This window comes from Lagopus leucura, unplaced genomic scaffold, assembly GCF_019238085.1.
Source record: "Lagopus leucura isolate 7727_CA_CO unplaced genomic scaffold, USGS_WTPT01 Super-Scaffold_100001, whole genome shotgun sequence".
Lineage (NCBI taxonomy): Eukaryota > Metazoa > Chordata > Aves > Galliformes > Phasianidae > Lagopus > Lagopus leucura.
In genome coordinates, this window is record NW_024962262.1 from 56999517 (window position 1) to 57025725 (window position 26209).

Below are 26209 nucleotides of genomic sequence, written 5' to 3' on the forward strand. Positions count from 1 at the left end.
GGCGGTGGGCGTGGAACAGCCTGCCCAGGGCAGTGGGCACGGCCCCCAGTGCTGGAATTAATGCTCTCAGACACAGGGTTTGATTTTGGGTGGTGCCGTGTGGAGCCACGGGTTGGACTCAGTGGTCCTTGTGGGTCCCTTCCAACTCGGGATTTGCTATGGTTCTGTGGTTCAGTGAGAAGGGATATACAAAACTCTACTCCTGATGAAGCTGTTCCAAACTTTCACCTTGCAGTGTAGATAAACCAAATAAAAACCCACAAATACAACAGCGAATGAGCAGCCAGTAAGAGGAGGATTGATAGCAACTACAGCAGCAGTTTTCAGGATGCTGTGTGGCTTCTTTGCTTAGCATCGAGGTTTATAATCAAGTGGAAATGTGCTGTTCTAGCATCTTTGAGGCCAGTAAGTTGTCCACTCTTCAGGAATTCCAAACCTGCTTCTGTAGAAAGTATGTTTGCTCCTTACGGTGAAAACTCTCAAATGTTCACGTTGATTATTTCTTGAGATGTTGTGTATTTGCATTTCAAACATACTGGAACATGTAAAAAAAAATGCTGTGTCTTCTATTGTAAGAAAACATAAGCTTTTCGCACTAAGTTGGAAAATCCTACAGGAAACCCTGCGTAAGTTTGCTCCACAGCCTGTTTTGGCCACGGTGGTGCTGTGTGATCACAGAATCACAAAACTGAAAGAGTTGGAAGGGACTTCTGGAGATCATCAAGTCCAGCTCCCTGCTAAAGCTTGTTCCTTACTGTCTATCACAAAGGAAAAAGCATCAGATCTTGCGTATATCCAGAACAGGAAACTTTGCAACCTCTCTGTGCAGATACCTCCATCTTCTGTTAAGACTGTCGTTCCCCTTTTTGTACTGGAAGGAAGGGGAAAGAGAGAGCATTTGAAACATCTTGATAGAAGTCTTGGACGACAGAAAATTCTAATATAAGTGAACAAAGAAATTATATTCACTCTAAATAGCTAGGAAGAAGGAACAGGAAATAGTAGAAATCAGAATTGGTTTGGAAAAAAATGAATTAATTATGCTTATTTCTGTTTCTTAGAAGAGTGCCTTTCACATCTGGGGTATTCACTTTCCTGCTTTGAGCACTTCCTTTAAGGAATGTGGTGATCACATGAAGACTTACAGGAACTTCTGTGAGCCTAAGCTGAGCGTTTGTTTTTTTTTTTTATACTTTGGGAGGGACTCCCAGAAATGTCATGTGGAGTGCCTGAAACTGCCCAAAGGGATTTCAAAGGTAGCCATTAAAAGATAATAGGGTGCATTTTAGTTTTACTTAAAAAAAAGAAACTGTAGGCAAACTTTTTATTCTAGAAGGAAGTCACCCTTCAAAAAAAAAATAATAAAAACAAACAAAACAAGCAAACAAAATGTTCTGTCATCTGGCAGAATGTATGATGTGAACTCATAAGAGAGTTTTTAAGAATTTTTTTACAAATTCCTAACTTGTAGGAGAACATCTTTTGGTCCTGAATAAACTTACTGGTCAAAATGTTAGGTTTGATGCTAATTGTTCGCTAGCAGCAATATTCAGAATCTTTCAGAAGCAAAATTAAAGAAATGGGTAATATCCTGTCTTTAAAGTTAACTGGAAACTGCTAATAATATAACAGACTTTTTTTCCCATCAACAGTGGGCAACTATTGTGTGTGCGAGAGCTGGAAAAAAGTATCCTGTAGATATCTTATGGAAATAGTACACTAAATCTATTCAGCAGATGTCTTGGAGAGAAAAGAAAAAAAAAAGTAAAAGCTCATAAATGTTCCTCTCCACAGAAAATGTTAGTAAAAGACAAGATTAATAATGGCTGAAAACAAACAACTCTATTTTAGCTCAAACCACAACTGACTGTTATATCAGTGTTTTAAAGACTTGCTCTCTTTTCATCTGCAGCTGTTGCTGCCATATAATTTTGTTCAGATGGAATAGATCCCTCATTAATGCTGGTCAGGAAAACATGACAAGAAACTTTTTCCATTTTTGAGATTTTTACTTCCATTTACTTTAATTGTTACTATTATAATAGCTGCTAATGAGAATTAGAGTCCAACACAGCAATTAGCCCAGTTACTATCATAGAATAATAGAATGTTTTGGATTGGAAGGGACCTTTAAAATCACCTAATTCCAACTCCCTGCTATAGGCAGGAACACCTCCCACTAGACCAGGTTGCTCAAAGCCCCATCCAGCGTGGCCTTAAATTCTTCCAGGGAGAGGGCATTCACAACCTCTCTGGGCAACCTGTTCCAGTGTCACACCACAATATTGAGGATATTAGTCCCAGTGTATCAACTAATCCAGATCAACTGACGTTAGAGTCACAGAATCATGGAATGGCTGGTGTTAGAAGGGACCACCAAAGGTTATCTGGTACAACTCCCTGCAGTGAAGAAGGAGCTAGCTCTCTCTAGAGCTGGATCAGGGTGCTCAGAGCCCCATCCAGCCTGACCTTGAATGTCTCCAGGGACCAGACATCCACCACCTCTCTGGGAAGTCTGTTTCTTCACAACCCTATTTGCTAGTGAAGACTGAAGCAAAAAAGTTACTGAGTACCTCAGCCTTTTCCTTGTCTGCTGTTACTAGATCAGAGTTGCTGTTAGCATCCTGATCTGTGGAGCAAATAAACTTTCTGAACCATAGAATCATAGGTTGGAAAAAACCTCCAAGATCATGAAGTCCAACCCAACTCAGCCTCACTAACCATGTCCCTCAGTGCCGCATCTACATGTTTCTTGAACACCTCCAGGCACACAATGCTCAGTGCTTTGAAGGAAGCTGTCAGATCCTGTCTAAGCTTTTGGAATGTTCGACTGAGGCCAAGTTCTTCTTATCTCCTCTGAAGTTTTCATTCTTTGTAGCTTTTATCACCATGCACACCATATGTAACTCACATTTCTTGGACATGAATGTAAAGAAGTATACATAATATAACCTGATAAAGCAGCAGTTAAACTTTTCTATCGCTACTGGAATGTCATCTGATATACCTAAGATTCCCATCTCTCTTCTTAGAGCTGTGCTAGTGGCTCACAGTGATATTCTGCTAGACAAAATGGCCAGCTCCTTTTCTGTCACCTCAACTAGTGAGGCCCTAACTGTAAAAGTTCTTATAATCCATCTTAAATGTACTTTACTAGATGCCATCTTACTAGTGTCAGCAAAGTCACAGTCCCATAATACCAGTTTGCTGCAGTTTTGGCCTTGTATGGCCAAACTGTCCCAGTGCTGTACGGTACTGAGTCTGAGGACAGAATACTTCAGCAGAGATGTGGAGACTGATTTTGCCAGATGATCTGCACAATTTGTCTTCACTCACATATTTAAACTGCAAGTTATTCAAGGCCAGGCATTGTTCTTACATCAAGTGGACAGTGCCAAGTACAGCTATCTCATTTAGACCTCTCAGTGCTCTTTATGAAATCATACAGAAATATCGTTTAGGAAGGGATTGGACATCTCTGGTTTGTATTACTTCTCCCAACGATGTCTGGAAAAGTCAAAGTGATGTTCTCGCTACCAGGATCTATTTCTTTCATTTGTACAAAATGCTGAACTCCTGACAGCAGTAGCTGAACTGATGAGTGATGTTTTTTTATGGATGGACTAACCTGGCAAAACTGTTTTTGCTCACAGATTTTTGAGATCTGGGTGATTCAATTTACCTTTCCCACTGCCAAAGGCTGGCTTTAACTTGGTGCTTCTTGTGGAAGTTGGAGCAAGTCAAAGGCCTTGTCCAGAGCAGTATCTAATAAAATTCAGCTGCATTTTTTTTATTTGCAGTATTATGGAAGATTTCCCAGTTTTAACAGAAGTTCATACTGAAGTTCTGTGGATATTATATACTTTGTAAAGGCGTTTTTATTTATCTGCTTCTGAACTGAATTATTAAATAAAAAGTTCCTGAGTGAGTCTGTCTTCCTGTGGAAATGAGCATCTTCTGGAAAGTAATAAGATTCAATTTCCTCCATGCTTCAGGCAGTTTAACTTTCCAGAGGAGTAAAAGCACTATCCACTTGAATTCAGAGGTGGCTTGGGAATGAAAGCAGAACACTTTTACTATTACAGATAAAGTTCAGGGGAGCTTTCTAGCCTGTAAGCAGAACATGATAGTTAACTTGCATACTCACAAGTGATGTAAGCCAGCAGCGTTTGGACGAATAAAAAGAAAAAGGATTCTTTTACTGTCAGTATATCTAAAGGCAGAGTGCTGATTTCTAACAGATACCTGTACAGGAGTTGTAGCTTTTACATACACCTTTTCTCCTGCCTCAAAATGGGTTATAGGTAGTCATGTAACCATGGGGCTGATCGTGAAGGCTGTGTGGTTTGAAGTGTGTGTATATATTCACTGTTTTTAATAGTTTGTATTAATGATGTTTGCAGTAACTCTCCCAGTAAGAGTGCAACTCTTACAGATAAGTGCAGTAGGATATGTGTGAAGTTCTACTGTTAGGTGTTATCACCAGCAATGCCATCACTGTGCATTAGATTAAAAAAAAAAAAAGCAAAAATTTCTGGATTGTTGATTTTTTGTTTACTGTGCGACATGGTGTTGCTATATGTTGCCCTCTCAGCACCCCCAAATCACCTGATATAAAACCCTCACAGGGAAGGTATTTACTGTGTCAGAAACAGCACTTTGGACTCTGCAGAAAGTACATTTTGAGTTACTGCCTGGAAAAAGCAACAGAGATAGAGGATTTGGGTTAAAGAAGAGAATTTTATAAGGGGGACATGCATGTGGTATATACAAGTTAAGCATCAGCAACTGGGGAGATAAGAAAACTGGGATCATCACACACCTTGCAGCATAGATTACACCTTAGGCTGCTGCATATTTCCATCAGACTTATAATTTTGACAGCTAACATTGCAGCACTTGATCTGAAGAGCAATTTTGGGCCACACTGAAGTACTGAATGACTAAAATGGCTGTATGGGCAGGGAGTTGTGTGCACCCAGAGCACACAGTACTCTCTGCGTTTCTGTAATCAAGGAGCACATATGCATTGGCTGTGAGCCTGCAGGGCACTGAATTTACGGGGCTGACTGGATGTTTGGGAAGGTGCTTTGCTGTAGAATCAGTAGTTTGTCATCTGGAGCAAAACAGCATCATTGATCTTCTGATGCAAGCTGGAATAGCCCCGCTGACTTCACTGAGATTAAAAAAGACTCATTCTAGCAGGGGACCTGGGCCTACTTTTTTGCCTTTGCCATGTTTCTCATTAGAAGAGATTTATGTTGTGCAGCTGATTTATTGCAGGTGAGATGCTCCCTTTGCCCCTTTCTCCAACTGAGTGCAATTTCACAGTCTTGTCAAGAAACGCAATTAAATGCTCCAAGGTTTGGTGAGATGAAAATGCCTGACAATGGATAAAACACTAGGGAAACGCACAAAGGACTGTAGGGCAGAATGGACTAAAGTGTATTTGCCTGCTGGAGCTCATCTTTATCCTTCCTCATGCAGCTCAAGAGCTCGTGGACAGCTGGTGACTGTGAGCCAGCCAGGAGTGTGTCGCTATGGTTCTAGGCTGGATTGCTGTTATGGCTGGAAAAAGAACAGCAAGGGCCACTGTGAAGGTAATATGAGCACTTTATGCTTGTTTCTTCTCCATGGCTGTGTACTTAGTATTAATAAAGGGGTTTCATGTAGGGCTTCCAGAAGTCAGAGAAGGAAAGCTTGTGTGGGATTGAATATATTGATTATTTGGGAGAGTGAAAAAAATGTGTGAGATTTTATCTCCTTAAAAAAGCAGAGCTTTAGGTAAATGGCACCAGGCAGTAAAATATAGATTCAAAAATTCTCAAGTCCAGAAGGGAACATCTGTTGTAACCTCCTGCATACTCAGACTGAAAGATTGGAAACATTCAATGCCTCTGCTATTACAGCTGTCAAATAAATGCTAAACATGCAACATCTTCTGGTGCTACATATGGATGCGTGAAATCAATTGATTCCCTTTTTTCTTCAGAAGTACACAGCCTCTGAGAACCAGGAAGCTTAACTTTCTGGAAATATAAATGTAACCTAAGCAGTAGGTGCACCTGATTTGATCTTGGGTAGGCAACCAGTGTTCTGATCTGTGGATTGTTGGCTTAATGGAGAGGCAATGAGTAGACTTTTCTAACCTGTTACAAGTCCCAAGAGGAAGTTAATGTGGACTCTCCTAGCTCTACTTAAGCAAAACACAAAAAAATCTTAAAATACGTGTTGGAGGAATCTCAGATGTTGCATCTTTGCACCAGTTTGACGTTATATATCTAGTGATTTTGAACATAGGCTTAGAATTAGTCACTGCTAAAAATCAACATCCTGATGTTTTAAAGGGAAAGGTGTCCCAAAGTCTCTTCTCTGTATAGCATGTCAGTTGATAAAAAAAGTGACAGATGCACTTATTAATATTACCGTATTGTTTAATAGCAGCTTAGGCTTGGTGCAAATGAATGAATGGAGGGACAACTCGCAAATGTAACTTTGAGGAGCCAGTGGAGTAAGCTGTTCTGTTTTAAAGCAATAAGTTACTTTCGTACTAGAATCCAGATTTCATAAGTTTTTAAGGTGATTCTTTGTCAGATTTCTTTGAAAAGCTGTAGTGTGCTCCTGCACTGTAAATCAAAACATAATGTTGTTCTCTGATTCAGAGCCAAATATTCAACTGATCCACATTTGTTTTCCAGGGACGATGTCAAAATATGTCTATCCTTCAGACATAGTGCTTCAGTACTTGTGAATGAACCTTTAAATGTAGGGAAGGTGCTTGAATTAAGCAAGATGAATTTTGTGAGTTTGAATTATGAATTGTGAATTTTATCTATACAGCAACTTACATTGTGATTTTACTGTTTCCTATATTTCAGCTAGCAGAGTAATTATAGAAAGTGGCTGGATGCACAACCTGGTGCATACTTGTTTGCTGATTTTTGCTAGAGCTAGTGCTGATTTAAATACATTGGATTGCTTTTCCTAAAGAACACTCATTTTGATCATTACACTGACTTTAGAAAGTCTAGCCTTAAGCCTTACAAAAACCAGCATTGAATTTCTGGCTGATTATGAGGCTGAGAAAATTTTTGCTCTTTAACACATCCAGAGTAAGTCCAGCCCTCTCATACAAACTTGATGAAATTGTGAATATTGGTATGTGTGGTAAGGACAGATGTTTGATCATTTGACAGATGTGCTCTGGATATTCCTCTGTGGGATAGACATGTTCTCAGATGTAAGTGAGGAGATCCCAGAGCCACTCTAGCATCAATTGACTGATTTTCTGGCTGCAGGAGACTGCTCCTGCCTCTTGCCTGCTCCAGCAGCCAAATGTAGCAAATGGAGCTCCTGGCTAGCTGCTTCCCACAGGTGACTTCCCAGAATAGGAAATGGGAAAAGAGCAGAGTATGTACAAAGTATGAAAATGTGCGTCAGAAGTATGGCAGAAAGGAGCATTGGAGAGGGTGCTAAAAGGAGCCCCTTCTTTTCCAGGTATTTACGAACTGAGAAAATTCACTCATGCAAGCTGTGCCAGCATCCCTGTTCTCCAACTGAAATAAAGCATTGATTGGAAGCTATGATGTCCAAACTAGAGGGAGAGGTCTGGAGGATGCTGAATTTCCATAATAAATGTCTGGACAATTAAGCAGAGGAGGAGTTCTCAATTAGAATATTTCTAATTTTTTCTTTTTCTCTCCTTTCTCTGCCTGATCCCCTCAGCTATCTGTGGACATGGCTGCAAGTATGGTGAATGCATGGGACCAAACAAATGCAAATGTTTCCCTGGATTTACAGGAAAAACCTGTAATCAAGGTTTGTGCACATGGGGATTTTACTCCGGAAAACAGACTGATAATTTTCTGTCCTTTTTTTTTTTTTTTTTAATATGGATTGCCACTTTCCAAACTTTTAAAATGAGACCTTTCCTTATTTATATAGCAGAGTTTAGACTAGTTTGAGGCTCTTACCTCAAGAGGGGTGCTGGAGATGCAAGCTCTAAGCCTCCTTCAGCAAACAGGAGTTTGAACCCATATCGTTTATTTCCTTCAGGCTGGTAGCAAGGGCAAACTGTCTCAGAGGATTAAGGAATCGAGAGATGATACAGAAAACAAGAAGAACTGAAAGTCAAATCCAGAAGCCATGCTATTTTCTTAACTAACTTCCTCAGAAAAAAACATGCAATTACATGCTAGATGTGTTATTTCTCAGCCAAATTTCAGATGCCATATTGGTGATAACTCTGCTTCTTTGTTGTTACTGTTGGAATATTTGAAACCCGTGAATGTGATCAGATGAAAGGAGTGAGTCATTGTGTATGGAGAAGCCATTCTACTGCACTGCTGATGAGTGAAGCATGGCATAAGGACCAGAAACAGATGGGGTCTATGCATGCTGCCTTCCTAAGCACCTGCAGGTGCTTAAAATCTAACCTAAATTACCCTCTTTTAATTTTAAGGTATACCCCTTGTCCTGTCACTATCAGAACATGTAAAAAGTCAGCCCCCTTCCTGTTTATAAGCTCTCCTCAAGTACTGGAAGGCCACAGTGAGGTCTCCCCAGAGCCTTCTCTTCTCCAGGCTGAACAAGCCCATCTCACTCAACCTTTCTTCATAGGAGAGGTGCTCCAGCCTTCTGAGCATCTTCATGGCCCTCTTCTGGGCTTATTCCAAAAGCTTTTCATCTTTTCTGTTTTGGGGGCCCCAGATGTAGACAGAGTTCTGCAGATGGGTTCTCACAATGGCAGAGCAGAGGGGTACGATCCCCTCCTGCTCCCTGCTGCCACCTCTCTTTTGTTGCAGTCCAGGACAGTGTTGGCCTTCCAGGCTGCAAGAGCGCACTGCTGGCTCATGTCCTGCTTTTCACCTATCAGTACCCCCAAGTCCTTCTCTGCAAGGCTACTCTCACTGAGTTCTTGTCCCAGTCTGTATTTCTGTGGGGATTGCCACAACCCAGCTACAACACCTTGCACTTGGTCATCTTAAACTTCATTAGATTACTGTGTGCATACTTCTCAGGCATGTCCAGGTCCCTCTGGATGGCTTCCCCTACCTTCTATTGCATCAACTGCACTTGCAGTACTACTTCACTTGCAGTAGGTTCAGAGTCTGAAACTTTATGGAAGTAATGTATACACCCACATGTGCAAATTGCCTGTTATTTCCCTGGACTGTCCTATCTTCATGGCCAGGAAATTTTTAGGGAAGTGGAGGCTAGAAATGCCTCAGAGCTGTTTCACTTGTTGCAAACCTCAGAGATGTTTGTGTCCCAGTAGCCAGGAATACTCAGAGACACTCAATGTACAGGCAAATGTAGCCTTGATCTGTCCTTACAGTGCAGTGTCCCACTGAGCAAGTTCATTATGAACTAACTTAAATAAGAGATAGGGGCCTCTATTAGTCTGCCTCTGAGTCTGAGCTAAAATTACCTTATCTCAGTTTCTCTTTTAGAGCTGTGCACACTACCTCTGCTTTACTGTGCACTGTACAACACAGGTGCAGCTAAGCACTTTTGAAAATGTATGGTTGAAGTGGAATAACTTCTATTCCCTTCTGGTTTTTTTGTTATGAGGTCTTGGTTTGTTAGTGGAACTAAAGTAGCATCAGAAGTCCAATGTGATTTCCAAGCTGATAGGTTGTGGTTTTTCAAACAGACCCTATGTTTAAAAAACAGTACACTGCTCTTTTTCTTCCCTGATCTAAGCTGTAACAAATAGTTCTGTGCATATATAGGTATCACAAAGTTTATGAGTGGTCTGGAGTTCATTTTCTCTGATCTGTATGGTGCATAGATGTGAGAACAGCTGCTTCTCCTATTAGATCTGGAGCTGCACAGTCTCAGTGCTTGGAGAGTAACATCTCTATTGAAGTTACACGGTTGGTCATTTGTGCTGTTAAGTGCCTGCTGAATGAGCTGTATATGCTGATGTGTTCTGCTATAAGTTCTGTCTGGTTGCAAACCATGTGTCAAAATATTAGAGACAAAGGTGTCAGTTCACAGAAATCACAAGCACAGATGTTGTTCCTTTGTTCTAGGACCGGTAGCACTGACAGCACGTATCTTTTAAATTGCAGAATCTTTTAAATTGCAGATTGTGAGAAGCTGTCGGGATGCTTTTATTCTCTGGATTTTGAGAAACTGAGATTTCTTGTACTTTTATTCTTAACATCATGTGATTCTTTTTATGTACTGAGTTTCATCTTGACTATACATCCCTGCCCCGAAAACCTTGGTGCCGACACATGCACTCAGGGGAAAAAAAAGGAAATCTTTGTTTCTTTGTTTCACTTTATCTGAAGCTGATTTGCAGTTCTTAGTCTAATGTTTTAGCTCTTCTAGTACAGAGGTCATTTGGAGAGCTAAAATCTCCAGCTAGAATCAGAGAAGCCTGGCGGAATAACTCCCAGAAAACATAGCAACTGCCTTTCTCCTGACCCTTTCACCTCTTTCTAATGGGCTGCCAGATGTGACCAGAGTTGCATTAGTTTTTCAGGTGTAGAAGTTTATGCGCAGAAGTCTATATGTGATAGTTTTCCAAGCATTCTTCCAGACAGATGGTTTGCTACATTCTCATTTTGCAAGGGGCTGGCTCATTCTCAATCTAGGCTCTTTTGCTGTGGGGAATTAAAAGCATTAAGCAATATTATAAGCCTATACACATTAATATATACTTATACATACTCAACACTCACTTCATTTCAATGACTTCTGCAGATCTGAATGAATGTGGACTGAAACCACGTCCCTGTGAACACAGATGCATGAATACACATGGCAGCTACAAGTGCTATTGTCTGAACGGGTACATGCTCATGCCAGATGGCACATGTGCAAGTAAGTAACAGAGCTGACAGGATAGGCACACCAAGATCACCTAATCACATTGGACTCCAGCAAAATTTCATTTTGTGATAAAAGGATTTTGCTCATTTAGGATGGGATTTTTGCCTCAGCAATTTTGATAATGTAAGCAGCTGACAGAGGCTTTCAGTTTGACCAAGTAAATTAGGTCATAACTGTATTTCTGGGATCCAGAGGAATTTTTGTCCTTTTAGAAGTGAAAATATTTGATAGTGCTAGCTCAAATGAAAGTCATTACATAAGCTTGGTTCACAGCCTTGCTGTTTCATCTATTGAATGAATGAATGAAGCAATCCAAACAGTGCATTAATACTCAGTATAGTTTACTGTGCTGAACTTCATGCCGTTACTCTTTGTTTTAAATTTCTGCATGCCCTGAATAATTTATTTTCTATGAGTGCTGATATGCTTCCCACAGTTGCTGCTGGCTTTTTGCTAACATTTGTCTGCTGTGCTAAGTCTTATCTGAACTGAATTTCTGCCTATTGTCTTTGTGGCTGAACAAGTATTCTGCATTGTCAGCTAGCCTAATTTTCAGACTTCTTATTTTTCAGTGATACTGTTTTGTTTCTGAACAATACTTTCTTTTTCCACCTTAGCAAAACCACTCCATGCAGGTAGTTTTGCTTTGAATTTCACAAAACTCAAGGTAGCACAGGGGCCTTTTTAGAGTCTGTTGGACTGAAGCAGATACATCAGTGAGACAAGAAAGCAAGTTGATCTCAGCAATTGAATAACCTGTTTGAGAGATCTGTCCTCAACCAATGAACCTGGCTGCATCAGGTGTTGCACAGTCATTCCTGTGGATAAGAGAGACAACCCTAAACTCTGAAAAGATTTAATCTCCAAACTTTGTAGACAGCTATTCACCAGACAGAGTGTCCATCTGGTGAGTTTGCTGTCAATCTTGAGATAATTAGAAAAATATGCAGCCTTGGTGAAAGCAGGACTGCAGGGTCCTGCAGGTCTGGGGCAGACAGAAAAGTAGGATCTCCTGGTTTCTGTCTTTGTTATGGCAGGAAGACTGAAACTGCAGCAGAATGTGTCTGGGGCCAGAGCTTTTGGAGGCTTCCCCTTCCCTGCAGTGATTGGTGCATCTTACCAGCAGATAGCTGCTGTGGATTTTTTGAGATCTCTAAGAAATGGATATATATTTCTTCTGTTTCTTCCAAGATAATCTATGTATTTGCTGACATCATATAGTGAGCTGTTTTCAGCAAGGCCACTGTATTACGGACAGCTGAACTTCAGAAGCTAGAAGTACTGTCAAAAGCAACCTATCCTTTGAGCCCACTTCCCTTTGAACCCAGAGGGTACTTGATCCTATTTTGTGCCATCCATTCCTCAGTTTCACTACTCTGAGCATGAATGCTCTGTACAGCTGCTTGACTGAACCAAGTCAGAAAACTAGATCCAGATTGTAACTAGACATTTTTGCTGAATTAGTTTTAAGTCTTAGTTCTGGATGGGTTTCATGATTTAGGAAACCATGTTTGTACCAAATTTGTACAGAAATGAGAGATATGCTGTCCCTTACTTAAGCCAGTACAAAACACTGAATTTCTCAGCAACAGTGTCCAGTTCAGAGTATATATGAAAAAACTGCCTGAACAGCTGTGAGCCCAGAAGCTTGTATTTCATTTTGGCACATAAACATTATTTTCCAAACAGAACAGTGGAACCTGGAAAATACTGATGCAGAATGAAACTAAATTTCCAGGAAAAAAAGTGATTTTTCAATGGACAAGAAGTCTTCATGACTTCAGGAGACAAACATAATTGAGGAGAGAAAGACCTGTGTGTTCATCCATCCTGAGCTTCTTTAATTTAATCCATCTTCCACTTCCAAAGAGATTTTGTATTTTTTTAAAGCAGAAACTATGAATATGAAATGAAATAATAAACTGTTTATTCAACTAGAAGTTATTCTTGCTTAACTCTACTTGACTCCCATCTCACTTGATGCTAACTTAAGATTGTACTCTTATGAAATGCTGGTTTAACTCACTACTCAACTAGCTTACTTACTTTTTATTGTATTATTATTAATAATGTTTTATTATAATTTTATTTATTATAATTTTATTCAGGCAAACATTTTGAGCAAATGTTGTTCCTTTTAAATCAAAGCCTCCATGATGTTAATCTCCTTAACAGAAGTACACTTAGTCTGAGCATTCAGGCTGATGGGGGGAACCATACCAAGTACTGTGGAGCCAGATGTAGAAGGGTATCAGAAGTGTTTGGGTTTTGACTACAGGGAACCACTTCCTCATGCATAGAGTAGGTTAATGCCTAACACAAAATCATCTGAATTCTGCAGGAATTACTGTGCTAAATCATAGCAGTAGTTTGTCTAAGCTAATATTCTGTCTTAACTTGGCAAACAATAGGAACTTCAAACAAAAGAGCAAGGAATCAGAATGACCAATTAAAGAAGAATACTTAGTAAGTTTCTTTATTGTCACTTAGGAGGTAGATAACTGTGACAAAAGTATATCCATGTTTTTTAATCTTACCTACTGCTACTATCTTCATCAATACTAAAATAAAACCCTATTTCAAATATTGTCAATTTTATCACTTATGCACAGAGCCTAAGCAAACCAGCTTAAGAAAAATAATTTAGCATCAATTTAATATATGCATTCTATTAATACTATGTGGCAGTAGCTATAGGTTCACCTGCACACATCAGTGGCTTTTCTATGCACTTCATTGAACACATTTTGAACCTTCTTGTGCCTCCACCAATGAACAAGTTGCATTTTAAAATAAAATTAGTATCTTTTTCCACTTAAGTGATGCGCCAGTCACGCAGTTGGTTTTGTCTCAGATTACTTCGCAACTACTCCAGATCTCCCAGTTAGAAAGAACCTATATAAAGCTGTGTTTCCCTGAATGCAGTAAAAGTGATGTAGTAGAAAAAAATACCTTAGCATACACCTCCAACTCTTCTAGTAAACACTTCCAAATGCTGCTTGTCTTCCTGGCATTGTAGTACTAATGCATGCAGGATATTTTCAGGATTTTAGACTTAACTTCTTATATACCTACTACATTTGGTCTGCTTTTCTAGCCTCTCATAATGCACTCTCAGACAAGATCTAAACACATTTTTCTGTTTAAAGGCTGATCAAAATAATTTCCAGTAATTCACACTCCTAGCCAATCCTGGACAAACAAGACTTATGTACTGACTAGTGCCTCTTTAGATTCAAGTATCTGTTCTGTAAAGGATCAAAATAAATTGCACTTTCGAAGTCCATCAGGCTAAGTAATTTTTAAGTAATTTTAGGAATCAAGGTCTGTATAAAAGCATGTTAAATGTTAAGAAATGAAAACATCTCTCTACTGTACTGCATGATAAAAAGCTGAAGTGATGGAAAATTTAAAAAGCCTTTTTTCTAGTTTGAGCAGTTTTGTCTGTATTTAAAAGATAATAGCAAATCAGAACGGATAATGGAGAAAAAATGAGGAATAAGAGCAGACAGGAAAACAACAAAATGAAGGGGAGAGGGGACAAAAGATCTATCTCATGAATTGTATTGTTAATATGTTAATGTATAGACAATTTGACTAATGATGAATGAGATTTTGTTGTCCTCATTATTTTTCTACACTCATTCAGATCTAAATTAATAATGAAGTGTGTGTTACCAGCCTAGATTTTTGCTCTTTTTGTTATTTTAAAAACTGTTTTCAGGCTCTAGGACCTGTGCCATTGCGAATTGCCAGTATGGTTGTGAGGAAGTCAAAGAGGAGGTACACTGTCTTTGTCCATCAGCTGGCCTCCGTTTGGGACCAAGTGGGAGGACATGCATTGGTATGGTTAGAGAGCTCACTCTCAGCTTCTTTTTTATAGGATCCCCAAAAACTCAAGAGTTTGGGGAATGACTAATAAGTATTTATCCCTCCTCACTAGCTTTTCTAATGCTTCTTGTTATTTACAGTGATGCAAAATGTGCATGCTTTTTAAATAATAATTCTTATAATAAAATTCTTTGGACTAGTTCCTTCCACAATAAAGAATCAAATGTTTTGACATATACTGTAGTCATTAAGAGATTTTCTGTTTCTCTGAAATTGCTACGTGCAATATAGGACGTATATGTCCCGGTGACATAATGCGTTATAGGATTTGGGAGTCATGTTTGGTTGTTTTTTCCTGTATTGTGATGACCCACAATAGGAACTTCTATATTTTTCTACAGAAAACTCGACATCATTTTATGTAGGGATTTCCTGTGATAAGGTAGCATTGCTTCGTAACACTTGGTACTGTTTAGTGACAACAGTTTTACACTGCTATCTGAAAAGGCAGGATTGCAGTATTGCAATCTGGTGCTGAAATGGTACCCATTTCAATACTGAAACTAAGCTAGCATCAAAACATCAGTGGACATGAAATGAACCCTCCAAAGCATGGACCAGCCCAAGATGGAGAAGAAGAGGCAGTGAAGTGCATGTCAGGGAGCAGCAGTAGCAGGCTTGTTCCCTGAAGGGGATAAGCTGAGAGCCACAGGTGACCCCACCACTAGCAGTGTTATGTCTGCATTGACCAGTGTCCTCTCCCACAGAATTTGATCACACTGGCTGACCAGTGCTTATAACAGGGCAAGTGACAAGGTCAGGTGATAAATCAGGTCCAGTGTCTGTCCAAGGAGTCTGGTCAACAGGAGGAATACAAGATGGGAAATAAAGCTTTAATGTAAGGAGTCCATCCAGGAGATGGATCTGCAGTAAAACTACCAACAGAGTAGTCCTGAGGTCCATGCAGGGACAGGACTGGAAATCGACGTGATTGCAGCACATTTGTGCAGGAATTCAAGGCCCAGGAGCTGAAATGGGACTCCTCAGTCCATGGTTGGGTGGAAATCTATGATGAGGTTGGTTCAAGTGTGTGAGACCTGTCAGTATGTGCAGGAGCAGCACAGAAACATTTCCAAAGCTGGAATATTGCTGTTGTTGGTCATCACAAACAAACCTGAAAGGCTATGGAAGCATTTATTTTTCAGATTGTATGCTCTCTGCTAAATTGTTTTAAATTTAATAGAAAATTGAAAATTGTAGCTGGGAAATGTTTCATTTTCTAGAGTTGCCCGACATATAAACAAGTTTTTGCAGTGAGTTCTGGTTAGTACAATGTCTTTAACAACATACCTGATTTCACATTGCAGTATGGTATTTCTCTAACAATGTATTGGTAATCTCCAGTGGTATCTCCTACTGTATTGGTAATCTCCAATGGTATTTCCATGCTAAAAAATGTGTTAAATGTTGAAGAGTTTGACGTGTCAGATATAGAAATGAATTTCAGCTCTAATGGCCAAAACAATATTATGCTTAACATTTCAAAAAACAAATTAATGCATCATCCAAGAGGCAGTGCTGCATACAAGGACAGTTAGTATATGAATTATTCTCCTTAATGTACAGCTATAGTATCAAGTCAAGTATGAATGTCATATAGCGTGAGGCTATTTTTTCATTTTTAGGAATTATAGAGTAAGCCCATATGGATATTTTGCTTAATTTCTAAACTGTAAGCACTCCAACATGAGAACATTATTTCTCTCTTTCAAGTGAAATGAATTTGTAATTGAAAATATTCAGCTTTGAAGAATCAGCAAGGCTCTCTGACTACCAGCAAGCAAGTTAATTTTTGTTTGAATTGTTTAAGAGCTACTTGAAGGTGAACACTGTTGACATATGTTATTAAATAGAATCAAGAAGTGGTTCTCTTCCTGAATTATTCAGGCAGTTATTTTTATTTTCTTGTATTGAGTCTATTTGCATTTACCTTGCTTGCCCAAATGGATTTGGAAGATTGCTGGTACATATTGATAGAATGTAAAACACACAAAAAGGTGTATCCAGTGGTTAGAAATAGCATATCCCTTCTTGCTATACAACTTGTGTTAGGTCGCTCTTTTCTATCACGTGTTCTGTATCTCTAAAATGAGATAGCGACTTCCTGCTGTATAGCATACTGGGTGTGAAAAAGATTCTAAGATACTCTTAATACTTGAGTATTAGTTACAGAAATGTTATAAATAGGTAAATGTTTGAAGATCCATGGCTATTTGTCTTAGCTTAATCCTCCTAAGAAGCTGCATTATTCATGAATTAAATTGATAACACTTAATTACAGAGACTATTTAACAGTGTTCTTTTTCTCCCATACCAAGCTGCCCTATTAGTCCAAAACATCTGCCACTGTTACCTCCTGCTGGGCAGAGTACTTGCAGTCTGCAGTCTCTGCCTTGACTTGGCCCAGCAAGGGACGGTGCAAAGATTCAGCTGAAAGAGCTGCTGCCCCCACTCCTTGCTGCTCTGTTTCCTGTTTCTGAGGCCCTCTCTTAAACTATTCTCTGATGTTTCAGGAGTCCCTCCCTCTCCTGTTTTGTGACCTTATGGGAAATCGTTGACCTCAGTGGAGAGCCCATACAGTCAGTATGGCTTTTGCTTGTCAGGTCTCAAAATCTTCCATTAAGTTAGTGGACGTTTTGCTGTTTCATTCATGTTTAGACATGGAAAAGCCATTCCCAAGTGTATTCATTATAGGACTTATTTATTGAATGCTGTGTGATAGCCAAGACCAAACAAGATCCCGCTTGACCGTTTTCTTTTGGATCTGACCAGCATCCCTATTCCTGCTCTAGATATTGATGAATGCTCCACTGGCAGAGCTGTCTGCTCTTTCAATCGCAGATGTGTCAACACATTTGGAAGCTACTACTGCAAGTGCCAGCTTGGTTATGAACTGAAATACATCAGTGGCCATTATGACTGTGTAGGTAAGACTTAGCCCATGTAATTTATTTCTCCATTTTTATCTTTTTTTTGTTCCCACATAATGCAACTTTCCCATCATTGTCTGAAGTACATTGGCCTTGTCTAGAGTTGCTACCTTAGAAATGTCACTAAGAATATTTTTTATGACTTTTGGAGCTTTTGTTCTCGGTTTTCTCTGTGGCCTTATTAAAAACTTGATCACTGGTACTTGGAAATTACATTGCCTCCTTGTACCAAGTCATCTTTAAGCTTTTGCAAATGATGTACAAAATGGTGTTGTATGTTAACAACAATTGATGAACTCCAAGAAAGCGCTAGTTTTGGTATAGCTGTAGTTAAAGAGATTGTTCTTTTGACTTTCAACCTTTGATGATTAAACAGTCTCACAATCTTTTTCTATTTTATTTTCTGTGTGTAGTTAATGAGCAGTGTGAACCAAGACAGTTCTCAACAGTAGAAATAGTTGTTTGGATGGATAGTACAGAACCTAAAAAAAAAAAAAAGTATAAAATAGTAGGTCTTAATTACTTTTCAGGTCTTTTTTGCATGTCGGCGTTTCTCACAAACAGAAATAGAGAAAAAGTTGTTATCTTGATTTACCCAGTTAAACAAACATCAAAAGACCTTTATTTCTGTTTCAGACCATTAGCGAATGGTGAAAGAATGGCAAAGGGTAAGGTTCTGCATTGGGCACTGCAGTTCACTAACTGAGAGCCAGCAAGAGTTAGAACAACAACACATTCAAAAGCAAATTCATGTTTTCTGATTTATTTTTTTTTGCTCGAGATTGGCACTTAAGGGTGGGAGGGAGATCTCAAAGCAGGTTTTGGATACTGGGTATTGGAATTAGAGCTTTGTATTGTAAGTAGCTCCAGTGTTAAAGAGGAAAAAGTGCTTAAATTTTTATACAGTATGTGTGTATGGGGGAAAGATTGAGAGGTCTCAGTTGTCAGGATTTTATCACTTTATCTGGAAACCCGGATCTTGGTCTCAGAAATTCTGTTTTTTTGAGTCAGTCTTCCTGCTACTTGTGTCCTACTTGACCTGCCTGGAATCTATCAGCTGCTAAAAATGAAACAATCTGGGTAAAATGCTAATGGTTCAAATATTTGTACAGTCACTTGACTCCCTCATGTGGGAGAAGTCAGAAACGTGTTTGTGATGTAGCAAAATAGTGATAAAGGAGAACGAAATCTGTTACTCTTTGTGTTTGTACCTTTTGTTGTCAGCTAAACATAGAATTTTCTACTGAAAGTCTAATTGTACCTTTTTCATGCAGCATCATATGTATGCCTCGAACATTAGAGGTAGAGAGAAGATCTCAAGATCCTGTCCTTTGTTAGTTTCAGTTTCATTTCTAGAGTGAATGAAAGAGTGGGGAAGACTTGGTGAATTATTTTCACCAAGTATTTGACTGTATTTGACATTACACATTTTGCGATGGCTTTTGTTAGCAGAATACAGTGCACAACCTACAGTTTGAATCCTGTTCTCATTCAGAAGACAGTAGCACTCTTCTGGGATGCTTTGCCTAAGCCTATAGCTGTATGGCTAGAGCTGAAACTAAGCATATTCTCTTAATGTTAGTTCTTCTGCCTCCAATGACCTCTGGACCATCTTAGCACTAGTAACTCTAGTGCTTACAGTACAGCTACAAGCAGGTTATCATGAAGCATGAATTATCAGCCCAGTTCTCACTAAGGCATTTCTGTCTTTCCCTAGATGTAAATGAATGTGTGACAACCACACACAGGTGTAACCTCCATGCAGAGTGCCTCAACACAGAGGGATCCTTCAAATGCAAATGTAATCAGGGCTACCAAGGAAAGGGATTTGATTGTGCTGGTGAGTACCTTGGGAACAGTACTATCTTCCTTTTCTGCAATAATTTTTGGTTACAAGGACTTTTCTAGGAAAGACCAAGCTGAAAAGTACTATAATATCCACCAAAGCAAATCTCCACACATTATCATTTATTTATGATATGTCATTGTGTAGTTAGTTCAAGTATTATTAGCTCAAATGAACTTTGCCTATGAACTTTGCCTTCCCCATAGTATCACTTGAAGTGTCAAGTAGATTTATTTATTTATTTATTTATTATATAATTATGAAGAAACAGGGAAAATAGCTTTAAACAATTACTATTTTTTTAATTTTTTACAACTAGCCTTTTGGAGGGCTACTAAATTTCTTCCAGAAGAGATTCAAGGTAACTTAGAAAAAAAATGAGAGAAAGGAGGAAAGCCATGACTCCTCTGCTAAATTATTTCCACTTATAATTTCCCCTTTGTCTACTGAATATTGAAGACTTTCTTTAAAAATATCATTGTCTGTTTCTAACTGCATGTGACCCTTCAAGAAGAAAGATGGAAAAGGCTGCCCTTTATGTTTAAATAAATCTCTTTACTTACTTACTCTACTTATCTTTACTAGAATTAGCAGAGATTTTATTCACAGTGTTATTAGAGATGTTTTCCTCAGGAGATATTCAAATTTTTTTAATAAAAGATGTGCAAATAATTTTAAAGCTCTTTTCTATAGAAAATGAAGTCTACACGATATATAAACCTTTTCTTTCCTCTTTTTTTTTTTTCCCCCCAAGTAATCCATGATCAGATATGTATTATTATTATCCATTAACTCTGGTGTCCTATGAGTCTCTCTATTACTCATGTTCCTACTCTCATCATAATGGTAGTTGAAACCTCCAGTATTGCGTCAGTGTTGACACTTGCAGCATTTGGAATACACTTTATCTGCATGAGAGTTTATCAATCCTAATCCTTTCTGCTTTTAATTTTAAAATACACTCACTGTGTATGGGCATTGGTATGAAATCAATGGTTACAACTCCAATGAAAAGTAAAGGGAGCAATAAGCCCAGTGAAGAGGGTTCTATCTGTTATTAGTATCTGAAGTTATTTTAGCACCTATCACTGTAAAATTGAAGCATGTTAACATGTATTAAACACAAAGCAAGCAGTTGCCTTAGTAGGGCTAAAACTGTATTTGGGAAAATAAGAAAAACACGAAGTTTAACTCCTAAGTTAATTTTCTGTTAAATTTCTACTTCCAGTGAAAAATGTTGACTTTTGACGAGGAGAACTAAATACACAAAAACTTGGCTGATAATGAAAGGCTTGATTTGGACCTCAGCAAAGTTGTTTGGAAGGATTGCCATTCTCAAATTCCAGTTATGTGCCAGTTTGCTTGCTAGACTGCATCCCTTGTGATTTACCACTGCAAGTGACTAGGAAAGAAAGACACAATGAGTCTTGAGAGCTGGGTGAACATCAGGACAAATTGATAATACACATCTTAACGTGGTTCTGTTAAAACAAAGTACATCGTCAATAAGTGTTGATCAAATATATCTCTGGGCAAATATATCTTTGCATTATTCTGGTTTTCCTTTTTAATGAGAAGCTGAAATTTTTGAAGGAAAATTTCATTTTGCCCTAGTTATTCTTTCCTCAAGCAGAAACAATGCAAGAGGAATGCTTGCTTAAATGTGAACAAAGGAAATATTTTGCTTATGGAAAGGCTATCACACAGTTTTTAATGTCTGGCCCTATTAAAAAAAAATGCTGAAGATGGACAGTTTCTTTTTTTCCACTAGCATTTCTATTAAATTGTTCACTCTCTGCACACTTCCTCATGTCCTATTTCTAATTACTGTATTCCATTTGTTGTTTAGAAGAGGAAGAAGCTGTGAACTTAGAACATGCTAAACAGAAAATAAATGTAATGCAGGAGAGGATAGAGGAATAAGACACAGCAATGAGAGCCATTGGCAGAAGGTCGAAAAGCAAGGGACCAACTACAAAGAAGAATACAGTAATAGAAAAAAAAAAAAATCAGAGGTATATACACGTGAAAAGCAGCAGTGCTAAAAAGAGACTGGATTCTCACGTGGTACTTCCCACACAAATACTGCCTTTCTTTGAGGGAGAAAGCTAACTTTGAATGTTTCAATGGTTGATTTATACTCAAATTGTCAAAAAAAAAAAGCAATGTAACAAAGGGGGGCCAGATGAGTTTTATTTGGGCAAATGTTTATTCAAGCAATGGCAGAAACACCAATTAGATATAGCAGTATACACTGAAATGCAAAGTTTTCTCCATGTTTTAAGACATTTGTGGAAAATCTTTGGCTTCTCTGAAGTCAGAGGAGATTTTGCTATTGGATTTGATAGACTGAGAACACTGTCCTCAGAATGTGGGGGATTGAGGCTGTGGCAGTGACTGCAGCTTCTGCAGCCAATTCCAGCTCCCAGCAGATGTGCCTGGGGTTCTGCTGCAGATAAAAGAAGGGCTTCTCAAATATGCCCTCAGTACTGTATATAATTACTCCCATAGGGTTACAGTCCCATTTCCACAAGGAACCATCAATTCTTCATAGCAATTGTCTGAAGTATGTAATGAACTGGTTACCATGGCAGCAGCATATAACAAATGAAAAACATTTTAATATATAGCTTAGTTTTCAGACTATGAAATGAGAGGAGCTAAGCACATTGTTTATAATGAAACTTCTATGACAGTATCTTCTCCTGCTACCAAATAACATAATAAGTGAGATGATGTGAGATTCATCTTTGTACAGAAGTTGGGGGTTTATGCAATTTATATATCAATATGCCAACTTAGCAGAAAGCTGCTGAGACATCAAGCTGCAGTCAGTGCTGCTTGTTTGAATATGACCCAAGGTTGTTCCTTTTATCCATCCAGTATGAAATGTTGGACTCTATTTCTGAACTATCTGTAGCACACATTTCATTTAACAATTTATAGAAGTGTAAGTTTTCCAATGCTCCCTAAAAGGGTCCTAGCCATTTCCACATTTGGCCTCTATCTTGCTGCAATCTGTTGCTTTGCTCAGGTTCATATGTTTCCTGATTTCCTATTGTGAATTGAAAAACCACATTTCCCTCACCATATGCTTCAATGTGTATTCCAGCTTTTATTTAAGATTAGGGTCCCAGAAGGTTCCATAAGCAATTAAGATTCCTGGGGAAACACGATCCTATCTTTAGTTCACTTTACTTACAGGAAGCTACAGAATAACAGGAAAATGCAGAACTATCTTAAAGCCTCCATCCTTCAGGCATTGCTCTTAAAATGTTGACAGTGGCACTCTTTTTAATGCCCTGCTGCAGACAGAGGTTTCTGTTCTTCATTATGCTTTGCTTTGCTGGATATCTAAATGGCAATACAAAACCACGACAACTCTCTTTGTCCCTTTTATGTTACTCAAGTTCCAGTTTTGCTCACAGGGTAAACCTATACAATATTTTGTTTTCCTATTAACTTGCCTGTATTGAGAAAGGTTTGGGTTGGCATCATACAATTTCAAAGCTTAAAAAGCCATTCTAGTCATATCACTTGTCAGGTCCTTATGATTCAATTCAATATAGACTCAAATACTGCTGCCATCCCTTGATGTGTAATACTTAAGATGATGGTGCTTAGAAGACCATAACAGTCTAGAACCTCTGTATTAAATTATGTGTTAAAACTTTAAGAATGTCTTAGGTTTCTCTGAAAGAGATATCCTTCACTATGAGCTCTAGAACTTTTTAGAGTGAATTCTGAAACTGTTGATTTAATCTGTAATCACATCCACAGACCCCTAAATGCTGTAAATGGTTGTCTGTATTGCTCATCCCCTCTCCCACTTCTATATACAGAAGCTACAGCTACAAAAGAACTTGAAAGGCAGTCTCAAGGCTTATCACTTACTAGGTTTTCAAATCTGTTGCTAGGTGCAAGGTGAAAGCAGTGCAGTGTCTGTGTGGGCAGAGTAAGCCATCTCCTGTTGCAGCCCTCCTGCACTCAGAGCCCTGTTCAACATCAGTTGCAGTCACAAAGTGTGTGTGAGGAAAACAGATTACTGCCTGACCCTCTCCTGTACCATCCCCAGAGCATTTCCCTTCACACAATACAGCACGGAGGCAGGAGGTTGGCATCTGTTCTCCATATTTTTTCAAGCTAAGCTTTCACTACTTAGTCATAGACATACCATCTATCTGTGGTCTTATAGTCCTCCGCAGCAATAGATGTTAGAAGATTTATTTCCAGCCCTCAGCCACCATTTGCCTTTGTTTTTCCACCTCTTACTGTAATTCCTTCTGATTCAAAGAAATGAAATACCTTTGGAAACTGAGATATTTTTCATACAGTCTGTATTTATAGACTGTATAGGAACAGGAGGTCTTGGTCTGCATGCTTCCCATCAGAAGGTGCATAAAGAGGAGCTGGGATGAAATGCATTACATTTCTTTTCAGTTTCTAAATTCTCTGTGCAGTCACAGAGATGCATAAATGTGCAAATGTCTGTGAGAAATACCTGTCTATTTATGTAAATAAGTGGCACAAAGGATCTTGAGATACTTGCTCAGCTAGTGTTATCTCAGCAACCTGCAAGTGCTGTGGTTTCTGCAGGACAGACAGAGTTTTATGTGTCCTATTCTTAGTCTGTTCTGTTCTTACTGCAATTTATGGGTAGACATAAAAAGCCTTAAATCCACACCTCAGGCTGTTCTTTAGCTGAATACAGATTATGATACCCGCAATATATCCTGAACTATGCTTGGTGTCTGGTCCCTCATTGTCCAGGATATAAAATATGAACATGAAGATTTTCTTATTTCCAGCAAACTGGAGTCTGCAAGCATGTGGGGATTACGCGCTTTTGTCCCTATATTTTGTCACACCTGTCAGTTGATTTTCTTCACTGCTTAGTTTTGCATGTACAAGAAGATTGGTTTTCTGACATCACAGAGATTATGTTAAGCTGTAAGAATTTTTCATTTCACTGGGAAGACTTCAAAGTAGGAACTAAAAGCAGGTGTTCAGGTTGCCAAGCAGTTGGGCTGGCGTGAAAACTTCCACAGCATGTTTATCAACAGCCTGCAGCTTCTTGTTACTGATTGTCAAGAGGAAATTTGTTTGGAATGAGTTCTTCCTGATAATTTTTATTGCTGCATTCTGAGGTTAGACTCAGAAAACCACAGCAGTTAAATCACATATAACCTTGAGAATATCATCCTCCAGAGTAAAGGCTCGCTTTGTGGAGTATCATTAACTTGCAAGTATCTGGCAAGCAAGGCTATGAGTTTTATTCAAAGAACAAGAAAAACAAAAATTTCAGTTTTTGTTTATTTCATGTTTTATTGTCAATTATTTGTTTTATGCCTCCAACTGCAATTTCAGAGAATCTCAGAAACTCTGAACAATCCAGTGAATTAACCAAGAGTCAAATTGTACTGGGATACTAAGTAGAAAATGTAGCTGCATTTCCTTTAAATAAAATCTGACCAATTAACTTTTATCAGGATTATATTATCCAGGAATTAATATAAATTCTGGGATTTTTTGTCTTTTCCTACTAGGCTGCAGCTTTGTTTCATTAAGTGGTGTTTTCTCTTCTGTTTGTCTTTGCTTATGTGAAAAGAAACATACGGAAAAAAAATATTGGTGAATCATAGAATATCCCAAACTGGAAGAAACCCACAGTGATCATTGAGTTCAACTACTGGCTCCACACAGGACCACCCAAAAGGAGCCCTTTGCACTGCTTCTGGGTTTCATCACTGCTGGAAAATCAGTTCTGGCTCCCTGCATCGATGGAATTGTATCTTCAAATGGGATTCTGCAAAAATAGTCCCTCATTCAAGCATCCCAACATAGTTTGATGATCGTAGAGAGAATAATTGGATTTGAAAAGAAACAAAATGTTTTTCTCTTGAGACGCAGTGTATAGAGAAGAAAAGCATAATATGAAAATCATGGCTGCTAAGTAAATTAAAAAATACCCTCTTATCACTAAGTGTTTTGAAGTTTTCTGTCTGGGTGTAGAGGATATTTGACTTCATTATGCTGTATTATGGAACAAAAAGGGGGAAAACCCACACATTCCGATTTATGTCTTTTATTTTACAGATTTGAACAATCTTTGTTGACTTTTACTCCACTCTAAGTTTTACAGTTCTCACCTATGTGTTTCTGAACAGGATCAGAAGTTGCAAATACTACAGGGCTGGATATTCTTTTAGTATTTGTCAGTCAAGAGGAATCATAAAATAGTAAAAATCTTATGAAATTGTATATCTACGTTCTAGCCCAACTTGCAGTTTCAAGATAGTAATTTGGAATTCTTGGATGCCTCTCTGAAGTTTTAGTGCTTTATCCTTTAGAACTAAATGAAATATGATGTATCATTTTGATATATCTCCCCTCAAAATATGCTTTATTTCAGTGTTTTTCAGCCTGTAGTGAAAGGGCTGAGGACTTCACAGAAGATCTCTAAAAAAAATTCTCACTGCTAGTAGGCTGACATTTGTTTTAGGGAATCATGTCTGTGGACAATTTTTAGTAGTCCACCAAACGAGGAGTTATTTTTTTCCTCCAAGCTCTTGTATATAAATATAGACTATAAGGAGCTGTGTAGCCTGTGTTACACAAGAGGCCAAGTGATGTTGTAAGAGAGGCTCACTTTTGTGTTTTCACTGTAACTCATCGTAAATTCTTTACTATGAGAGCG

At 38.6% G+C, this 26209-nt stretch overlaps 1 protein-coding gene across 1 annotated transcript in view; it reads left to right on the plus strand.

Moving 5' to 3' along the window:
* Positions 1–5389: 5389 nt before the first annotated feature.
* The window catches only part of EGFL6 (EGF like domain multiple 6), a 34487-nt gene continuing 13667 nt past the window's right edge, over positions 5390–26209 (plus strand). The window contains exons 1-6 of the mRNA XM_042866797.1: positions 5390–5600; positions 7726–7818; positions 10717–10836; positions 14570–14689; positions 17529–17663; positions 19384–19506. Coding sequence (XP_042722731.1) covers positions 5390–5600; positions 7726–7818; positions 10717–10836; positions 14570–14689; positions 17529–17663; positions 19384–19506 — 802 coding nt within the window. The remainder of the gene's footprint in view (positions 5601–7725; positions 7819–10716; positions 10837–14569; positions 14690–17528; positions 17664–19383; positions 19507–26209) is intronic.